At 40.3% G+C, this 18,276-nt stretch overlaps 2 protein-coding genes across 2 annotated transcripts; both read left to right on the top strand.

The window, feature by feature from the left end:
• Window positions 1-177: 177 nt before the first annotated feature.
• On the top strand, window positions 178-7,665 carry prdx4 (peroxiredoxin 4). The gene is made up of 7 exons (XM_061250527.1): window positions 178-459; window positions 4,919-5,036; window positions 5,318-5,434; window positions 5,533-5,655; window positions 6,139-6,269; window positions 7,208-7,242; window positions 7,519-7,665. Exons 1-7 carry the CDS (start codon window positions 246-248, stop codon window positions 7,567-7,569), a joined length of 789 nt encoding a protein of 262 aa, XP_061106511.1. The 5' UTR covers window positions 178-245; the 3' UTR covers window positions 7,570-7,665.
• A 4,571-nt stretch (window positions 7,666-12,236) lies between these two features.
• Window positions 12,237-17,965, top strand: LOC133133635 (diamine acetyltransferase 1-like). The gene is made up of 6 exons (XM_061249743.1): window positions 12,237-12,485; window positions 12,622-12,673; window positions 12,783-12,866; window positions 16,216-16,317; window positions 16,709-16,749; window positions 17,401-17,965. Exons 1-6 carry the CDS (start codon window positions 12,420-12,422, stop codon window positions 17,569-17,571), a joined length of 516 nt encoding a protein of 171 aa, XP_061105727.1. The 5' UTR covers window positions 12,237-12,419; the 3' UTR covers window positions 17,572-17,965.
• Window positions 17,966-18,276: the final 311 nt, after the last annotated feature.

Raw genomic sequence — 18,276 nt, 5'->3', positions numbered from 1 at the left:
ATCATCATTGTTATTATTATTATTATTATTATTATTATTATTATTATTATTATTCATATATTTTATTTAGTAACACACACCATCAACGCTGTCTTAATGCTGTAAATCGTTTTATGTTAACCTTGGTGTGAACAGAGATGTTTTAGCTCACCAATGGGAGGGATTTTTACTGCCTCTTGGCAACCATAAGTAGCTTTTCCCTCAGTAGTTTGCAGAAAGAGACGTGCAGATCGCAACGCAACGAAATGGACGGCCGACAGTACATGAAGATGTTAGCTGCAATCTTTAGCGGTTTTTTAGCTCTTTGTCACCTCATGCATTTCGTGACGGGAGTGCAAGATGGGCCAAATGGAAAAAAGGACCAAGAATGCTATAACTACGCGGGAGGACATGTGTACCCCGGGGAGGCTTTCCGCGTTCCGGTATCCGATCACTCTCTGCACCTCAGCAAGGCAAAGAGTAAGTTGGCTCTTGTATTGACACACCATTACAATAAAAGGACGACACATCCACGCAAGTTGTTAGTTAACAGCAAATTAAATGTTCTAACCGAACGAATTTTTCAGTTTTAATTTGTCGCCAGTTAATAAGTCCCACGTCTAAATAAGTCCACAACTTGAACTGATGCAAAGATTTCAGTTATGGTGTAGCAATATGCTTATCTAGATGACAATAAACATTTTGTCTCGGTTTTGAAGCTTGTAACATAAAATGGGTGTAAATTGGATTATAATATGATTTAATTATTCAGTTAGTCCTGTTGGCTGCGTATAAAGAAAATATGCATTAGCATTATAAATTCCTAGCAAGATGACGTACTGTAGCAGGAAAGTTAACAATCGAGCGCTAGCATGAAGTTGCTTTTATCAAGTTCATATGGTCGGAAACATTTACTATTTTAATCACTGTCGAATAACAGCTTGCCATTTTTAACCAGAAATATACCTTTCTATCGTCATGAACTGTATTCTGATTAAAATTGCAGAAAGCATTAAAGTGACGATTTGCCAGCTAACTAGATTCCAAGCTAGCTAGCTAACGCTCGGATATCAATAATTTTGGGACACGTCATGATAAAAATGGCAACAATGTTTGCTTCGGCGCGCCAGCGGTGGCTTGTTGAGCAAGGCTACACAATCTGAGTGTGGAACTATTTTATTTTGGAAATTGGAGAACTTCTGTTTTATGAAATTAATTACGCGTATTTGCTATATTGTCGCATAAAACCAATAATTGGTTCGTGACTAGGCCACATTATTTTAAAAACGTGGCTAGCTAGGTACAACCGTTCATTCATCCCGCAAAAATAAATACAAATCAATACGGAATACACGTGCTTCTCCGCTCACAAAATTCACTTTTTTTCTTTTGTAAAACAAAATTTATTATTATAAACATATTTATGTAACCATAAATGTAATAAATTGTATTTTACTTCTTAGACTGAAACACTTTCAGACATTGGCTGTGCTCAAGCCGCAAAAATGGTTCCTTCTTGGGCAGCGTTCTGAGGCAGGAAGGCAGCGAGTGCCGTCCTATTCCAAAGTGTACAAAAATTGATGCCTTCCGATTGAAGGGAGCATCGATGCATCCTTCGCCGGGTAGTAGCTATATCCCACAATCCCTTGCGATTAACCTTACGCTTCTTATTTCCGTTACAATAATAGCGGTTGAAAACAGCAGCGGAGTTTGCAAAGAACTATGAAACAGCTTGCCAACAGGTGCAGATACACAGTATTAGCGATATTGTATTGTAGATATACTTTTAAACAACATTTTAATTACTTAACATACGGATACGCGTTTCGTGTCTTTAAGCCTCCGTGAGCTTTCTATGAACGAGTCAGCTAAATGGGAAAGTAAAGTGGATGTCTCGCTGAACTGCATTTCCGGTATACTGCTAAATGCTAGGCTAACGCAATTCATCATAGACTGCAGCAGCGACAACTTCATACAAGCAAATGAAGCATTAAAGGTACAATAGGTAAGATCTTTGTGTTGAGACATTGTTAAGACCATTGTAAATACCTTCCAATCATTGAAAAAGGCTCACATACATATTGACTCACCCTCTACCTGTGCTTATAGTCCTTAAATTTGAGTTTCAATATATACAGTTGACTGGCCGACACTCTGTATCAAGACATTGTATAACTGTACAATAATTCAAGCTCGTTAGTTGTAATTGCCGCAGCCAATGGCATTTCAATGTCAACGTGTTTCCAGAGAAGGGGGAGGGATTAACAGTGTTGTGGCTTGAAGGTGTTTGTTGCTGCTATTCCTCTCTTGACCGTTAGCAGTCTGAAATGATCTATTGTACCTTTAAATCATTCTGCAACCACAAAATGACAAGGCTCTGTATCATCAGCAAATGATCGACATTCAGCTTTTCATTACTTCCCAGACAGCAAGGGATCTGGGCTGGATCTTCCCCGATTCTGGCCCAAAGTCAGCCTGTACCAGCACACATGCAGTCTGGAGTCACTTGCTATCTGGCTTAAAAAAAATTATATTGTAGTTACAAGCACATGATCAGATTTGTGTACCAAACACAACAACAAATATGACATTATCTATCCTCGGCTGGCCGGTCTCATGGCATGGACCAAAACATTTGTGCCTATGGGGGATTTTTTCCCCAATTGCACTTGACATCTCATGCTACATACATTGCTTAATTACACATATGTATCCTATTTGTAATGAAGTTAAAATCATGCCGGTTAACTTAAATTTTACATTTTAAGAGTTTTGGAAAAAAAGAAAATTCTGTGGTGGTACCCATATCAAGCCTTAAAAAACACTACACTACCTGCCAGGAAATCACTGTTCCCAATGCAAATATTGGCTCTGGAGATGCAGCGTGATGCACATAACGTCACAGATACAATACAGAGGAAATAGTGCCTGGCATATTGTAGTGGGATAAGTAGTCATTGGGCCATTGTAGGCGATTTGTATTTTTAATTCATTTTTCTCATTTTTTATTTTTGACTCATTTTTTATTTTTGAAACACAGTTTCAGTTTCACTTATATTTCACTTATATTAAGTGATTTAAATAATTAAATGGGATTTTGGAATGGGGACATTTCTTTATGACTCCGGGGGTGTGGTTTTGACATCAGGACTTCGGCAAATCAGAATGTTTGTAAACAAAGGTTGACTTAACTAGAGCTGTGTAGAAACAGTTAGCTAATTAACGATGCCAAAATCGCGTGGTGTTTTGGACTGCAATGCCAAATGTTATCAGACTGGTTCGTTGGGCTTTTTCCGGTTCTTAAAAGGGAGGATAACCCAGATCCTACAGTTTGTTTACAGTCTCAGTTTGGCAGCTTGGCACAGTCAACAACAGCTGACACAGAGATGTCTGACATACGTTTGAGTGTCAGAGACATGGGGGGTAAAACAAAATCAGAACTTCTGATTGTATTGCTCATGTCCTTCACAAATGTTGTTGGCAGCTAATGTTAGCTAATATGCACCAGACACTCATCGGCGGCCGTATAGACACTGGGATGATAACTTTACAAACATGAAACGTTAAATCCGACTTTTCCTGTTGTAAAACTAGTTAGCTAGCTAGTTTTGGTGGTAATGTTAAAGTATTAGGGTTTCCAATAACGCTAGCTAGCTAGTTTTCACTGGTTATTCATGTTACTGATGTTCGCTAGCTCACGTTCACTAGCTACATGGTTAGGGGGGTGCTGACCGCTAACATTAAAGTTACATTACCTAGCTAGACCACATTGTCTAAATGGTATAAATAAAATGTTTTTCTTCAGTTTGCTTATAGCTTTCACTGCTCTATTTAATAAGGAGCAGTATACCGGAAGTATCTTTTCTGAAACATCCCGCTTTACCTCCATATTGCTCGTAATCCACTCTACCATAAGCTCATGCACCCAGCTGTGTGGCATGAAAAATTCAGTTTTGCTCACTTCTTCACAGCTCAGTCTTCCGTTGAGTCTAGCCCCTCCATCTCCAGCAAAAAGACCACCAAAAGCCAAGAATATTGAGCACATGTATGAAAATAAGTTGAATATTTTTTAATGTTGATCTTTTCAAGTTGAATGTATTGCCCACAACTAATCTGAGGTTTCAACATTATTTCTGTGGACACGTCCCATAACTATTGATCCTTGATCAATTTTGGAAGGTGTACAATAATATGCATACATCTGAAATGGCACTACTAGCAAATTCCACCAGCTGAACCACATTTTACACCTCTCACACTGCTTACACATAGTGGGCAGAAGGAGTGTGCTCCTCTGGGCTAAGCTCCAGTGTCTCTTCGGCCTTGTCCACAAGTAATTGCAATTCCAGGACTGGGTTCTCCTCTTCTTTCCTCTCATCTGTGATGGTGCCCCAATCTCAAGAGAATCTCACCACAATATAACTGAGTTGGTATCCTGTCCTGCAAATTTACAGGTGACTTAAGAGGCAGTGGCTGATTTTATATGTATTTAGCTTGAGCTAATTGTGACTTTGTCACTGATACTGTTCTTACTTTCTAAGTGTGGATGCAGTTCAATGGAAGAGTACATGTGACATGACAAAATTCTAGTTTTAATTTGAAGGTTTTTGTACCTTTTGATACTTATAAGAAAAACATACAAGATGCATTACCTCACAGACCACCAGATGGCAGTAACAAAAATATGGATGACTTGCTTGATGAGAAAAAAGCAAGTTTAGATGGCTCAGAACATTCAACATTTGTCAAATTCCTTTTCAGCAATCTGTCCAGCCAGTCACAATAAACACCTCACAACCTTCTGCTTTTGACTGAAACTGCGCATTTGTGGTCTGAAACTGAGAATGGCTGCTCATCTGGAACTGCAGACATTGCAGTCCTGCAACAGGATGATATAGGTGGAGACAGGAAGTCTTACCAGTGTTGTTTTTCTATGCAGTCTCAAAGCCTGCACCCCACTGGGAGGGCACTGCTGTCATCAATGGGGAGTTCAAAGAGCTGAAACTGTCTGACTACACAGGAAAATACCTTGTATTCTTCTTCTACCCGCTGGATTTGTAAGTATCTGTATCTGAGCTAGCCCTGCTTGTAATTACTAGCTCTATGAATTACATTTGTAAAAATAAACATACTTTACAAAATTATAACCTGTGGACAGTTTAGAGAGAAACCTGACTGAAAAAATTGTCAGATTTATCTCTGGGACAAAGTGGTTGCACCTTTTTCATCATTGCTATAAAGAGCCTTGTAGATGGGACATGTGGGTGAAAAAATATTTTCCCTGAAAGTAACTGCTGTCCTTCCTTTTTTCATGGTGTTCGTTTCCTGTTTGTTGCAGCACTTTTGTTTGCCCCACAGAGATCATTGCATTTAGTGACCGCGTGCACGAGTTCCATGCCATCAACGCTGATGTTGTGGCATGCTCGGTGGACTCCCAGTTCACCCACTTGGCCTGGTAAGACTGACTGTGCTGCTGAAATGTTTGTGCCCTGATGTAGACTATGCTAAGGCGTATTTGCTGTGTCAACAGTATGACGGGTTCTGTGTTGACAGGATCAACACACCAAGGAAACAGGGCGGGCTTGGTACCATGAAGATCCCACTGCTGTCTGACCTTACACATCAAATTGCAAAGGACTATGGGGTGTTCCTGGAGGACCAAGGCCACACTCTCAGGTATGGAAACAATCATAAGCAGTTTTACAGGTGATCAGTTACAAATTTAGATGTGTAAATTTATCAGTTTAGGGGATGTTTTTAAGAAGGGAGGTTACATAGCACATAGACCATGACCAGTCCTTTTCAGTAAGTGTCACTTTTTACTGCTCTGATTATTATTATTATTTTTTTCACAAAATATGTTGTGGAGAAGCTCCACTGTTTGTAGAAATTTGTAGATGGTATGAATACTATTTATACTTAGCTTGTGGTGGAAAGGATCATTCTTTGATTTATCAAACCAAATGTATTGGAATAACAGATTTGCGTTATTCCGTTGATACTTAAATCAATATAGCCTGAAGTTATGCGAGTACATTTGTCATGATATATTGGTGGTTAACCCTTAACCCAAGATTACCCTTGTATGGTAGCTCAGATTGTATCGGATTAGCCAGGTTTTGTGTTTCTTACGTTGTTTATTATTTTTTTAATTCTCAGGGGTCTCTTCATCATCGATGACAAGGGAGTCCTTCGACAGATCACGATGAACGACCTCCCTGTGGGCCGGTCAGTGGATGAGACGCTGCGGCTGGTGCAGGCCTTCCAGTATACCGACAAACATGGGGAAGGTAAAATCCAAACCCAGGGCTTGAACACATTACTGCTAAATAAATCCACAAGGAGTGGCAAATTTGGTCTTAGTACCTTCCCCCCAAAGTCAGGATACAACAAGAGGTAGCTAGGCAGTCATGTGCGAGCCCTCATCTGCTGACACTATGAACTATACTATAAACAGATGAACTTGTGCTTAACAGGTTATTTAATGTTGCATATGTTACTTAAAGGGTGACTGTACCCCAAATGAGCATATGCCTAGATCTGATCAATATATCATATAAATAACTTTTACACAGAGCATACACAGAGAAGCGGTGGGAACTTCTTCTACTGCCGGAACTCGCCAAATGTGTCCATGCAAGCAGAATTTTACACCAAAGCATACCAATAAAGTGTCCATGTCTTTGTTGACCGACATTGCAAGCTGACTAAATTTTTACTTTGTTTCGATATGCAAACCAAGCACAGCAAATGGCTGACTATAAAACACTGATCAAAGCAATTGACACTTTGCCTCAGAATACTAGTGTGCTTCGCCAGTCCATTATATAATCTAAAAAAGTAATCAAATCTAGAACATTTTTCACATCTCTGGATGAATTTGTGGTACTCTGGGTAACCTTAATTTTGAGTGAGCTGCCCCTGTAAACGTGTCTCTGGCAGTGGTGTGAGAAACATTATAATGAATAAATGAATAAATACAGGAATTAAAAAATAGAATGTGAAGTTAAATGTCCCACCTTTTCACCCTAATTTAAAATTGTCTGTTGTGCTGCATGGGCACTCCTGTATATGTGCTCATTAAACGGTGATTTTTGTTCAAATTGCTGTTAATCTCTCAACCAGGAATCTGTTTGCTGTGTGGTACATTAATGATTGATGTGTTTGTGTGTCAATGGCACACTCCCTGCATTTGCCATTATGTTAATGATTTTCTGTTTGGTTGCAGTTTGTCCAGCAGGCTGGAAACCAGGGAGTGATACGGTGAGTTCTGATTCTGACTCTCACTATATAAAGTGTGAATACTAAAATAACACAGGAGTACAGTAGCTCTGTATTGGTTTGCCTTTGTATAAGAAGTAAAATATAAACATTATGCCATGTTATTATAATGCTGCATATTATTGAAAAAGGTGGAAGTTTTTTTTTTTTTTTTTGGCTTCATGTGATTCAGTCAACTGAATTTTTATGTTTCTACGGTTATCAGGCAATTGTCTTCAAGTGTACAACTTTTTCTAATTTCAATGCCTTCCTTCACAGATAATCCCTGACCCTTCTGGCAAACTGAAATATTTCGACAAACGGACTTAAACCCTGAATATCATCAGGCTCGTTTAATCTTGTTCAAACTGTCTGCTCTCGTGTCTCATTTAGCATCAGCTGAAAATAAAAACATAATTTTGTTAATTTGTCATCTGACTTTTTATTTTTATTTTTTATTTTTATTAAATGCATCAGAGGAAATTGCATAGCGGTTTTCTGAAACTACACTAGCGCTTCTAATATGTACACACGTCAGTGAGCACTTTTTAGTGAGGTATTTTTTAGGCTTATTGGCCTTCTGCTGCTGTAGCCTATCCATTTTGAGGTTTGATGTGTTGTGTGTTCAGAGATGCTCTCCTGCCCACCAGTGTTGTAATGTGTGGTTATTTGTGTTACTGTCACCTTCCTGTCAGCTTTGAACAGTCTGGCCCTTCTCCTCTGACCCCTTTCATTAATGAGGCATTTTTACCTGCAGAACTGCTGCTCACTGGATGTTTTGTTTTTCGCACCATTCTCTGCAAACTCTAGAGACTGTTGTGTGTAAAAATATCCCAGGAGATCAGCAGTTTCTGAGATACTCAAACCACGCTGTCTGGCACTGACAATCATCCCATGGTCAAAGTCACTCAGATCACATTTCTTCTCCATTCTGACATTTTGTCTGAAAAACAGCTGAACCTCTAGATAATGTGTGTGTGCTTGTGTGCATTTAGTTGTTGCCACATTATTGGCTGATTAAATACTTGCATTGGTTTAACCGTCCACTTCCAAGCCTACTCTGACCATATTAACTTCTACAGAAATGCCCTCACAGCGGCCAAAAGCTCCTACTACTCCAATATCATCAACAGTGAGAGCCAATTCCAAAACCCTCTTCTCTACAGTGAAACACCTCCTTAAACCACCTGATTACTCCCCTGACAACACCTCCACTGACCTGTGCAATAAATTCCTGAGCTTCTTTCAAACTAAAATTGATGACATCCATAAACAGCTGTGCCTGTCACCCCCACCCACTGCCCTGCACTCCTGGATGTCCACCCCCATGGACCCCCCATATCAAAGCCGTCTCCACCTTCACTCCAGTCACTGAGGAGACTATAACCAAAATGATTACCACAGCCAAGTCCTCCACCTGCCAGTTAGACCCTCTGCCTACCACTCTGGTTAAAGCTGCACTCCCTGCCCTCTCCCCACTGCTCACACAGATTATAAACTCATCCCTGGTTTCTGGCTCTGTTCCTCCCTCACTGAAATTGGCTGTTATTACACCAATACCCAAAAAATCTGGTGTGGAAATCTAAACAATTTCCGTCCCATTTCCAACCTTCCATTTGTGTCAAAAGTACTTGAACGTGTTGTGGCAGCCCAACTTCAAACTCACCTGGATTCAAATAACCTCCTTCAACCCTTCCAATCTGGCTTCCGGCCTGGCTTCCAACCCTTGTCAAGATAACAAACGACCTCCTCCGTGCTGCAGACTCTGGACTTCTCACCATCCTCATTCTCCTCGATCTCAGCGCTGCTTTTGACACCATCTCCCACCCACTCCTTCTGGAGCGCCTAGCAACCCTGGGGGTCACCGGTACTGTGCTAGCCTGGCTAACATCCTACCTGACGGGGAGACAACAGTTTGTCAAGCTAAAACACCATAGGTCCAGGTCAGCTGCAGTTACCCATGGTGTCCCTCAGGGGTCAGTGCTTGGTCCATTATTGTTCATCATTTACCTCCTCCATTTACCCTTGCCGTATCATGCATTATCATCACATCAACTTTCACTGTTATTCAGATGATACGCAACTCTATATCTCAACCAGGCCCTCTGTCCCATTGCCGCCCCCCCCCCCCCCCCCCCATCCCTCCTCAGCTGTCTTCATGACATTAAAACCTGGATGACTACAAACCTCCTTCAACTCAACGGCAATAAAACTTAAATCATGCTCATTGGTTCAAAATCCACATTGTCCAAAACACCCAGTCAAAAGCCTTGGCATCATCCTGGACAACACTTTATCCTTTGGTCCCCACATAAAAAACATCTCAAGGACTGCCTTTTTTCACCTACGCAATATCTCCCCACTCCGCCCCTCACTCTCCTACACCAGTGCTGAAACTCTAATCCATGCCTTTGTCACCTCCCGGCTGGATTACTGCAACAGCATCCTCTCAGGACTCCCCACCAAACTCACCGACAAACTTCAAATTATACAAAATTCTGCTGCCTGAATCCTCACCTGCACAAAATCTCATGACCACATCACACCCATCCTCACTCAGCTACACTGGTTACCAGTTCAACAGTTCATTGATTTCAAGATCCTCCTACTCGCATACAAGGCTTTGAACACCCTTGCACCCCCCTATCTCTCTGACCTTCTACACGACTACACCCCAACTCACACTCTCCGCTCCTCCTCAGCTGGCCTCCTGTCTATCCCCACCACCCGACTCTACTATGGGTGCTCGAGCATTCAGCTCTACAGCACCCAGGCTCTGGAACTCTACCCATACACATCCGCCATACAGAGTCACTGTCATCTTTCAAAAAACTTCTCAAAACTCATCCGTTTACTCTTGCATACCCCTGACTTTTTCCTTCCCTTTACATGTTCTTGTGTCTATCTCTGTCTACTGTCTGTTTGTTTCATATGAATTGTATGTTCATTGTAAATTATTTTTAATTGGATATATTGTATCATGTTTTCTTTTTTGTTGATGGTTTTTAATTGGATATTTTGTATCATGTTTTTACCATGTTTATTTTGTATTTTGCACAATGTAAGGTGACCTTGAGTGTCTAGAAAGGCGCCAATTCAAATAAAATGTATTATTATTATTATTATTATTATTATTATTATGCTGGTGTACAGGTCTACCTAATAAAGTGATCACTGAGTGTATATTAGGGCTGCACAGTATGAGGAAAATGTGCGATAACGTTGTTGAATATTGCGATTACGATATGACTTTCGATAAATAAACAAATATTGAAGTGTGCAGTCTTTCTGGTTTAGGAACACTGCTACCATAGACCCCATACAATGAATAGCCTAAAAAAATAAATGCATTATTTCCATGGTTCCCTACACTCACTGATGTACAATTAGAGTTGAATAGTCCACAGGAAAATACGTCATACTAGTTCTGTTATTCTGTCATGAAGTGGTCTGGTAATGAAGCAGTGTTCTTTTTTTAATTATTTGATTAGTTGTTTGATCGATTGATAGCGGGCGGCCTGTAGTGTAGTGGTTAAGGTAAATGGCTGTGACACCCAAGGTCAGTGGTTCTAATCCCGGTGTAGCCACAATAAGATCCGCACAGCCGTTGGGCCCTTGAGCAAGGCCCTTAACCCTGCATGAGGATTGTGTCCTGCTTAGTCTAATCAACTGTACGCCACTCTGGATAAGAGTGTCTGCCAAATGCCAATAATGTAATAATATAAATGAGATGGATTAGTTGTGAACGAATCACGAGCGTCCGTGCTTTTTCATCTCCATCAGATAAAAGGTAAATGGCATTGTGATAATAGCCTACCATTTTTGCCATAGTAGGGAGGCAAAAGCAGGAAAACACTTGAACATTGAACTGCCTATATTCAATATGATTAACCTGTCCTGTCATGCCCAACGAAATTTACATACCTGTTATTGTCACTCTTATAATTTATAGTAATTGCAAGCAATCCCAGACAGCAAGCGACTCCGGGTCGGATCTGCCCCGAAGTCAGCCGGAGTCACTTGCTATCTGGGAACGGCATTGTGCGATTATGTTCGGCAACAAACTCGTCGCGTCTGTATACGTCATAGAGTGTATAAGAGTACAGTGGCATACATAAACGCCATCGACGACTACTGATGACGTATAAGGGCCTCGAAGGGTTGTCCCATTTTAAAGGGGAAGATTTCAACCACTCGTCCTTGTAACTCTGTTCCGAGAGGCAAGGGGTGGGTGTAAAAATTAGAAATGGGATTGGGCCTATAAGTTTCTATATACAAAATTAACTTTGCTTCATTAACATTATATTAAAAATGCATACATAAAAGAATGCATTGCAGAGATTTTTATTTTAGCAGGTTAGCTGTAGATTGTCCACTACCGGCTCTTGCCAACAGCCTAGTACCTCGGTGGGAACTATAGACTGTATATTCTTTTCTTTTTTTTTTTACAATATTTGCACATGGGATCATTATTGATACAATACAATAATGTATCAGTCGTTCAATCCCATATGCAAATATGCAAATATTGTAAAAAAATTAATGAATTTTAAAAAACCATGGCAGTGCTAATCTTATGCTTAAAATGAAATGAAATTGTGATGGCAAAATGTATTTGATCTCACACAAAATGAAATTAAATTACGGGTATAATGAGACTGAATCTGAAATTGTAACGGAATATGCAAGAAGGAAAAATATGTTTTCATGATCAACACCGAAGACTTGATTTTGAACTCAAAGCCCCGACTAAAATGGCATCTTAAAACGTTGAAATTCCACTATTAGTTTAATGTGTTGCATTCGCATATAAAGCAAGACCCGCATTTCAGTTTTTACAGTGTTTGTATTGTTTTTCGACCACCCATTTCGCATAATAATAAACTCTGATTCACAGCTGACATAATTCTCTGACCCGCTTATCTTCTTTTTGATTGGACAGCGGGCCGCACCAAACTCCCAGCCCCCATGAACCCGTACATTAAATAGAAGGGAAACAAAGCACTTCAGTATAGCGGACGCTTTGAGCTACAACCTGAATGTGATCTCTTCATAGAACTGTCGGGATCCCAGACTAACTGCGGAAGGCAGACTCTTGGGAATCGAATGAAGAAACACGTTTTGCTTCTTTTCACATATAGAGGACTCGTAAGAAAAGGGAAAAAAAGTAAAAGAAGAAAATGGCCAGTTTTATATTACGGGATGCCGAACCCAAGGACGTGCCTGACTTACTGCGACTCATAAAGGTAAATAACTCTTGGACGAAGGAAATCATTGTGTTTTGATTATCCGTAAACTTCATAGCCTATAACGAGAACACAGTATTAAATGTGCTTTCGCATGCTCAAGGTAAACATTTTATTTTTCACTTAAATTTTTCAGGAACTGGCTAAATATGAAGCTATGGAAGATCAGGTTATGCTGACTGAGAAAGGTAGCTACAGTAGAATGCTCTCTGTTGAATTCGTGCATCTATAACGCATCTACAACTCCTGCGTTAGCAGCGCTGTCGTTTTAGTCAACTAACTTCACTTTAATTACAGATCTGCTCGAGGACGGATTCGGAGATCACCCGTTCTACCACTGCGTCATCGCGGAAGTGCCGAGGGACCAGCGGAGCGCAGAGGGTAGGCGGTCTTTCAGAGGGCGATTACAGTGAACATACGAGTTTTGTTTTTAAACTCAGGCCGGAAAACGGTTTCTATTATCTCACCGCTGAAGTGCATAGAGTGTCTTGGCTGCAGGCCAAGCAAAAGTTAATATTCATCTAAGCTGGGCTATAATGAATGTCTCACAACAAGCCTATGTGCTGTCAACAAATGTTGTTACTGGCAGGCTTTGTAAAGGCTATATATATATATATATATATATATATATATATATATATATATATATATATATATATATATTTGTATTTGTATATGTATGAATACAAAATAGTTACTATAGCATTATGTACTTCAGGCACCAAAATACATTGGTTGGACATTTAGATTATTCATTCATTCATTATCCTAACCCACTTATCCTGAACAGGGTCCAGGGGGCTGGAGCCTATCCCAGCATTCATTGGGCGAAAGGCAGGAATACACCCTGGACAGGTCGCCAATCCATCACAGGGCACACACACCATTCACTCACACACTGGTTCTCTCACATAACATCATTTGTGATATGAAACACTGTAATTCATCCCCAATCTGCAATCTCTCTAGCTTGGCTGTGTAAATGCCCCTTGGTGTGTCCATGGGTGAGTGGGGAAATATCCATAATAGCGTATCACAAACATTTTCATGGCAGGTAAGGTCCAAAGAAGCAGAGACACAAATAATAACCCCACTGCACTGACTCACTGGTCGGGGGAAGTACATAGGTGCAACTGTGTCTCTGATACTGACAGGAAAAACTGTGACCCCATTTTTTGAAGGTAGCATGCTTGATTACAGAGGGCATCATTTTGCCATTAACACTGAAATGAAAATATGAAAGTTGAAGGGCATAACCTCCTCACCCTCCGCCTCCTGTGTTTTGTTCTCTGTTAAAGACAGGCTATAATCAAAAGCTGAACATTGTCCGTTTTATGGTTTTTTTTTTGGGTGACAATGGTTATTCCAAGCATGCATGAATGGTATGGTCATGAATGGTATGGTCTCTCACTGACTGTTGAGGACTTAGTTTCCTCCTCTCATACGGCAAAGAATCTTGGGGTGACTCTTGATAACTGCCTCACCCTGGCTCCACAAGTATCCTCCACTGCCAGAACCTGCAGGTTCTTCCTCTACAATATACGCCATCTCCTAACAGAGAAAGCCACGCAGCTCCTAGTCCAGGCGCTTGTCATTTCCCGCCTGGATTACTGCAATTCCCTCCTAGCCGGTCTCCCAGCTTGCGCCATCAAGCCCCTCCAGCTGGTCCAGAATGCTGCAGCCCGCCTGATCACCAGTCAGTCCAGGTCGGCTCATGTCACCCCGCTCCTCATTGGCCTCCACTGGCTTCCTATTGCCGCAGCATTCGATTCAAGGCCCTAGTGTTGGCATTTCAGGCTGCTAAGGGGACTGCCCCACCTTACATACAATCCTTAATCACTCCCTACTCCCCAGCTAGACCACTCTGGTCTGCCAGCTCTGGTCGCCTTATGGTTCCCTCACTAAGAGCACCTGGTGGTCGAGCTGCATGTTCACGCCTGTTTTCCATTCTGGTTCCTCAGTGGTGGAATGACTTGCCTACCACTGTCGGGACAGCAGAATCCCTCCCCCTATTTTGACGCAGACTAAAAACACACCTTTTCAAACTGTACCTTAGTCCTACCTCCTGATTTTCCCCGCCTCCCTTTCTGATATCCCTATCCCTCTAGTCTAACTATGATGACTATATGTTTAGAACAACACTTTGTGTATTTTACTAGTTATGGATGTGATGCTTTAACTTGTGGAAGAACCTATGCACTTGTAAGTCGCTTTGGATTAAAAGCGACTGCCAAATGACTAAAATGTAAAACGTTAATTTTGGTCACCGCCATCTTGAATTTGTAGATTTTCTTTCATGTCAATTTCTGCCTTTTACCTGGTTGATTTACATGTAAATTGGCATACTTGTAGATGGCACCATCCACACCACTATTCATGAAATTTGGTGCCCATTGGCCACATGGTGGTGCAATAGCGATCAACTGAATTTACAAATGGAGTTGATGTTGGGATCAGTAAGTAATATCACAAGATCCCGCTTTACATACAGAGTAAATTTGCCTCAAGGACCCATCAGCTGAGAACTATGGATTTTCCACTGTTTTGAGTAAATATAAAAAAAGACATCTCCAAAAGTTTTGCCAATTTGCAAAGAACTTATTCATTGGATGCAGCTCTTTAAAAGTTATTAATAGCATGTGCAATGCTAGTAATAGCTGAATAGTCCCATTCACAATGTGTCCATCCTGAGTAGCCCCCCACCCAGACAGGGATGGGTCTGTCGTCACAACCTTCCTCATGAGAATGATCCAAAGCTGGGTTCCCTGAGAGTAAAAGTCTTGTGAGGCTGATGCCATCAAGCCCAGTAGTCTGAGAAATGTGCGATACTGTACTCTTGAGCAAGGTTTGAACTGCAAGAGACATATTCAGAGGGATAGAATGTGGTCCACTGATAGGCGAGCTTGAATCAAAACAGTTTAAGTTTATATCCAGTCCCAAGAAAGTTACATTCTGGGATTTAGGTTGCTTTTTGCAAGGTTTACTCTGAAACCAAGAGACAACAGGTGTGATGGAACACACTGGGTGTCTTGCACAACTCTGACCTTTGAGCTGACGATGATTAGTCAATCGTCGATATAAATCAGAATGAACAGAGCCAGACCTGCCTCTACACGGGCACCCGTTGGCTCAGGGAGAGACCGAAGTGCATAACTGTGTGTTTGTAGCAAAGTGAAGGAATTTTGTGTAAAGGGAATAGATGCCTACATGGAAAAAGGCATCATTCAGATTGATTGATGTGATCCAATCTTCCTGAGGTATTGAACTTGAAAGAGTGCTGTACATTAACATGACGTTTGAAGTTGTACTGCCTCAAACTCAAACATATGACATATGACATGGCCTATATGACATTTTCTGGCAGGGATACAAAATAATAATAATAATGTTATTTATTTAATAAATACATTTTATAATATTGATATAAATGTATTAATTTCCATTCGAAATTAATATTTGTAGTTTTCCTGTATTTATTTATATTTTGTATTACTGATTGCAGACTAAGTTGTTATTGTATATTCTTTATTAAGTTCATACACCATACCACAATTGATTAAAAATATTATGCTAGGAGTTAATATTTCAATAATCTGTAATCCCTGTCAGATTGACATCTCACCAACCACATCCTGCTCCCTGAATTCACATATTTGCTGACATCCTGTACGGTACTTGGCCAGATTTGTTTGGCTTGATCTTAAATCTTGACTGTGGCTATGATTTCCAGGGTATGCTGTGATTGGTTTTGCCATGTACTACTTCACCTATGACCCCTGGATTGGAAAGCTGCTGTACTTGGAGGACTTCTATGTGATGAAGGAGTACAGAGGTACATGTTGAACATGGCGGTCTTCAACTATTCAAAGTCCTATGTATCAGAGCTAAGGCCATACTTGTTTGAAGTACAAATGTCTGTACGCTGCTTCTAGTAGATTTTGGAACATAAGCTTGTTCACTGATGGATTTATTTCCAAAGATCAATTATAGCCTGTTATAGGTCTCATGTATTTAGTTTACAATTTGTTAGTTAACACCAACTCTTCATGACTGGTCTCATTGTATGATCTGTGTTATGTACTTAATAATACTAGGCCTATAGTACATTTCCAACAAACAGTAGGCTACAAAATTGGACTTCATAAAAAGCAGGGCCCTATTATAGTGCCTAGAAAATGTACATTGTTGAAAATGGTGTAATGTTGACTTTCTTTAAACTGTAGGCTTTGGAATTGGGTCTGAAATTCTGAAGAATCTAAGTCAGGTAAGCACAAATATTTCAGTTCTACTATTCCAAACACTGCTCATTCAAAAACGTTCTTTTGGTGGTTCTGGTGGTGTGTGCAAATTATAGAAGACTCATGGCTGTCATCTTTGCCAGTGGTGTTTGCACAAAGGGGTGCCAATAAGTGTGAGACTTTGGTTGATTCCACTGAATCATTAATAAAGCACAGTACTTGACACATGTTGGAAAATAAAGCTTATCTCAATAACTATCATCTTTTTAAGTTTACAATATTTTTGCATATTTATCAAGTGTGCCAATAATACTGGAGCTGTTCATACATTGTACAGTATATATACACTCAGTGAGCACTTTATTCGTATTTATTAGACTCATTTTTTAGACTTCTACTGCTGTAGCCTATCCATTTAGACTTATGATGCGTTGTGTGTTCAGAGATGCTCTTCTGCATACCACTGTTGTAATGTGTGGTTATTTCTGTTACTGTCACCTTCCTGTCAACTTTGACCAGTCTGGCCCTTCTCCTCTGACCTCTCTCATTAACAATTGCATGAATAAGTAAAAATAAAGTTTAAATGTTCCTAATAAAGTGCTCTGTGAGTGTATAGATATATAACGTATAGAGAGGGAGAGGATTACAGTTCACCTTCTTCGTGGCTGGTGTTCCAGACAGCGGTGAAGACGCGCTGCAGCAGCATGCACTTCATCGTGGCCGAAGGGAACAAGAAATCCATCGAGTTCTACAAGCGGCGCGGCGCGTCTGACCTCTCACTACAGGAGGGCTGGCGGCTCTTTAAGATCAACAAAGAGCACCTGCTTAAGATGGCCGTTGAGGAGTGATCTAAGTCAGTTTTGGATTGCCCCTTGAAAGGGGCAGGGGAGCACACAAAATGCATATCCTATAATCCTGTGGGCTTTTAAACTGATTCTTCTTTCATCACAACATAGTGCTTTTATCATAACTGTGTTTTCTGATTTTTAGCTTGTAGATCAGTCAGTGCATTTTGAAAATAATAAAAATAATGAAACTGCTTTAATTCCAATTCTTGTTGGAAAACAGACTACAGTAAAATTCTAGTTTTGTCAGTGTACATACAGAACTGTGAACAATTCTTTGTCATTTGTTTTCTACATTTTGTGTTTGTGTAACAAAGTCATTTATGTAACAAGTCCACATCAGTCTGTACCTGGCACCATGTCAGTTGTGTCCTCTCCAATACATTACCCTAAATTATTCTGAAATAAATGTCTTCATTTTGCACACCTCTTAGTTAGACATGAGGAGTACCACAGGGGGAATTTTAGTTCATGCCCCACACAGATTGCCCACATAGTATGTCACATAGTATGCAGGATTTTTTAGCTGCTGTGGCCCTCTGTTTCAAAGAGTTGCCTCTGAGCTCAACCCTCAATTTTAATATTTAGAATCTGTTTTACCCTTTTTATCTTTTATATCTTTCTTTTCCGATAGCTGTCCTACATTTTAGGATAAAAAAAATGCAGGTAAAGGATAGTTTGGCTTTAAGGAGAGATTATATTATGTTG

This window comes from Conger conger, chromosome 7 (genome assembly GCF_963514075.1).
Source record: "Conger conger chromosome 7, fConCon1.1, whole genome shotgun sequence".
Taxonomy (NCBI): Eukaryota; Metazoa; Chordata; class Actinopteri; order Anguilliformes; family Congridae; genus Conger; species Conger conger.
This window is presented reverse-complemented; position numbering and strand designations above follow the sequence as displayed.

What these genes read in the sequence shown, in the direction of transcription:
- prdx4 (XM_061250527.1), top strand. Translation starts at nt 246, where the DNA reads ATGGACGGCCGACAGTACATGAAGATGTTAGCTGCAATCTTTAGCGGT. An exon ending in TTCTTCTACCCGCTGGATTT is followed by an intron (nt 5,037 to 5,317) that starts GTAAGTATCTGT and finishes TGTTTGTTGCAG; the next exon opens with CACTTTTGTTTGCCCCACAG. An exon ending in GGAAACCAGGGAGTGATACG is followed by an intron (nt 7,243 to 7,518) that starts GTGAGTTCTGAT and finishes CTTCCTTCACAG; the next exon opens with ATAATCCCTGACCCTTCTGG.
- LOC133133635 (XM_061249743.1), top strand. Translation starts at nt 12,420, where the DNA reads ATGGCCAGTTTTATATTACGGGATGCCGAACCCAAGGACGTGCCTGAC. An exon ending in ACTTACTGCGACTCATAAAG is followed by an intron (nt 12,486 to 12,621) that starts GTAAATAACTCT and finishes TAAATTTTTCAG; the next exon opens with GAACTGGCTAAATATGAAGC. An exon ending in TGTGATGAAGGAGTACAGAG is followed by an intron (nt 16,318 to 16,708) that starts GTACATGTTGAA and finishes TTTAAACTGTAG; the next exon opens with GCTTTGGAATTGGGTCTGAA.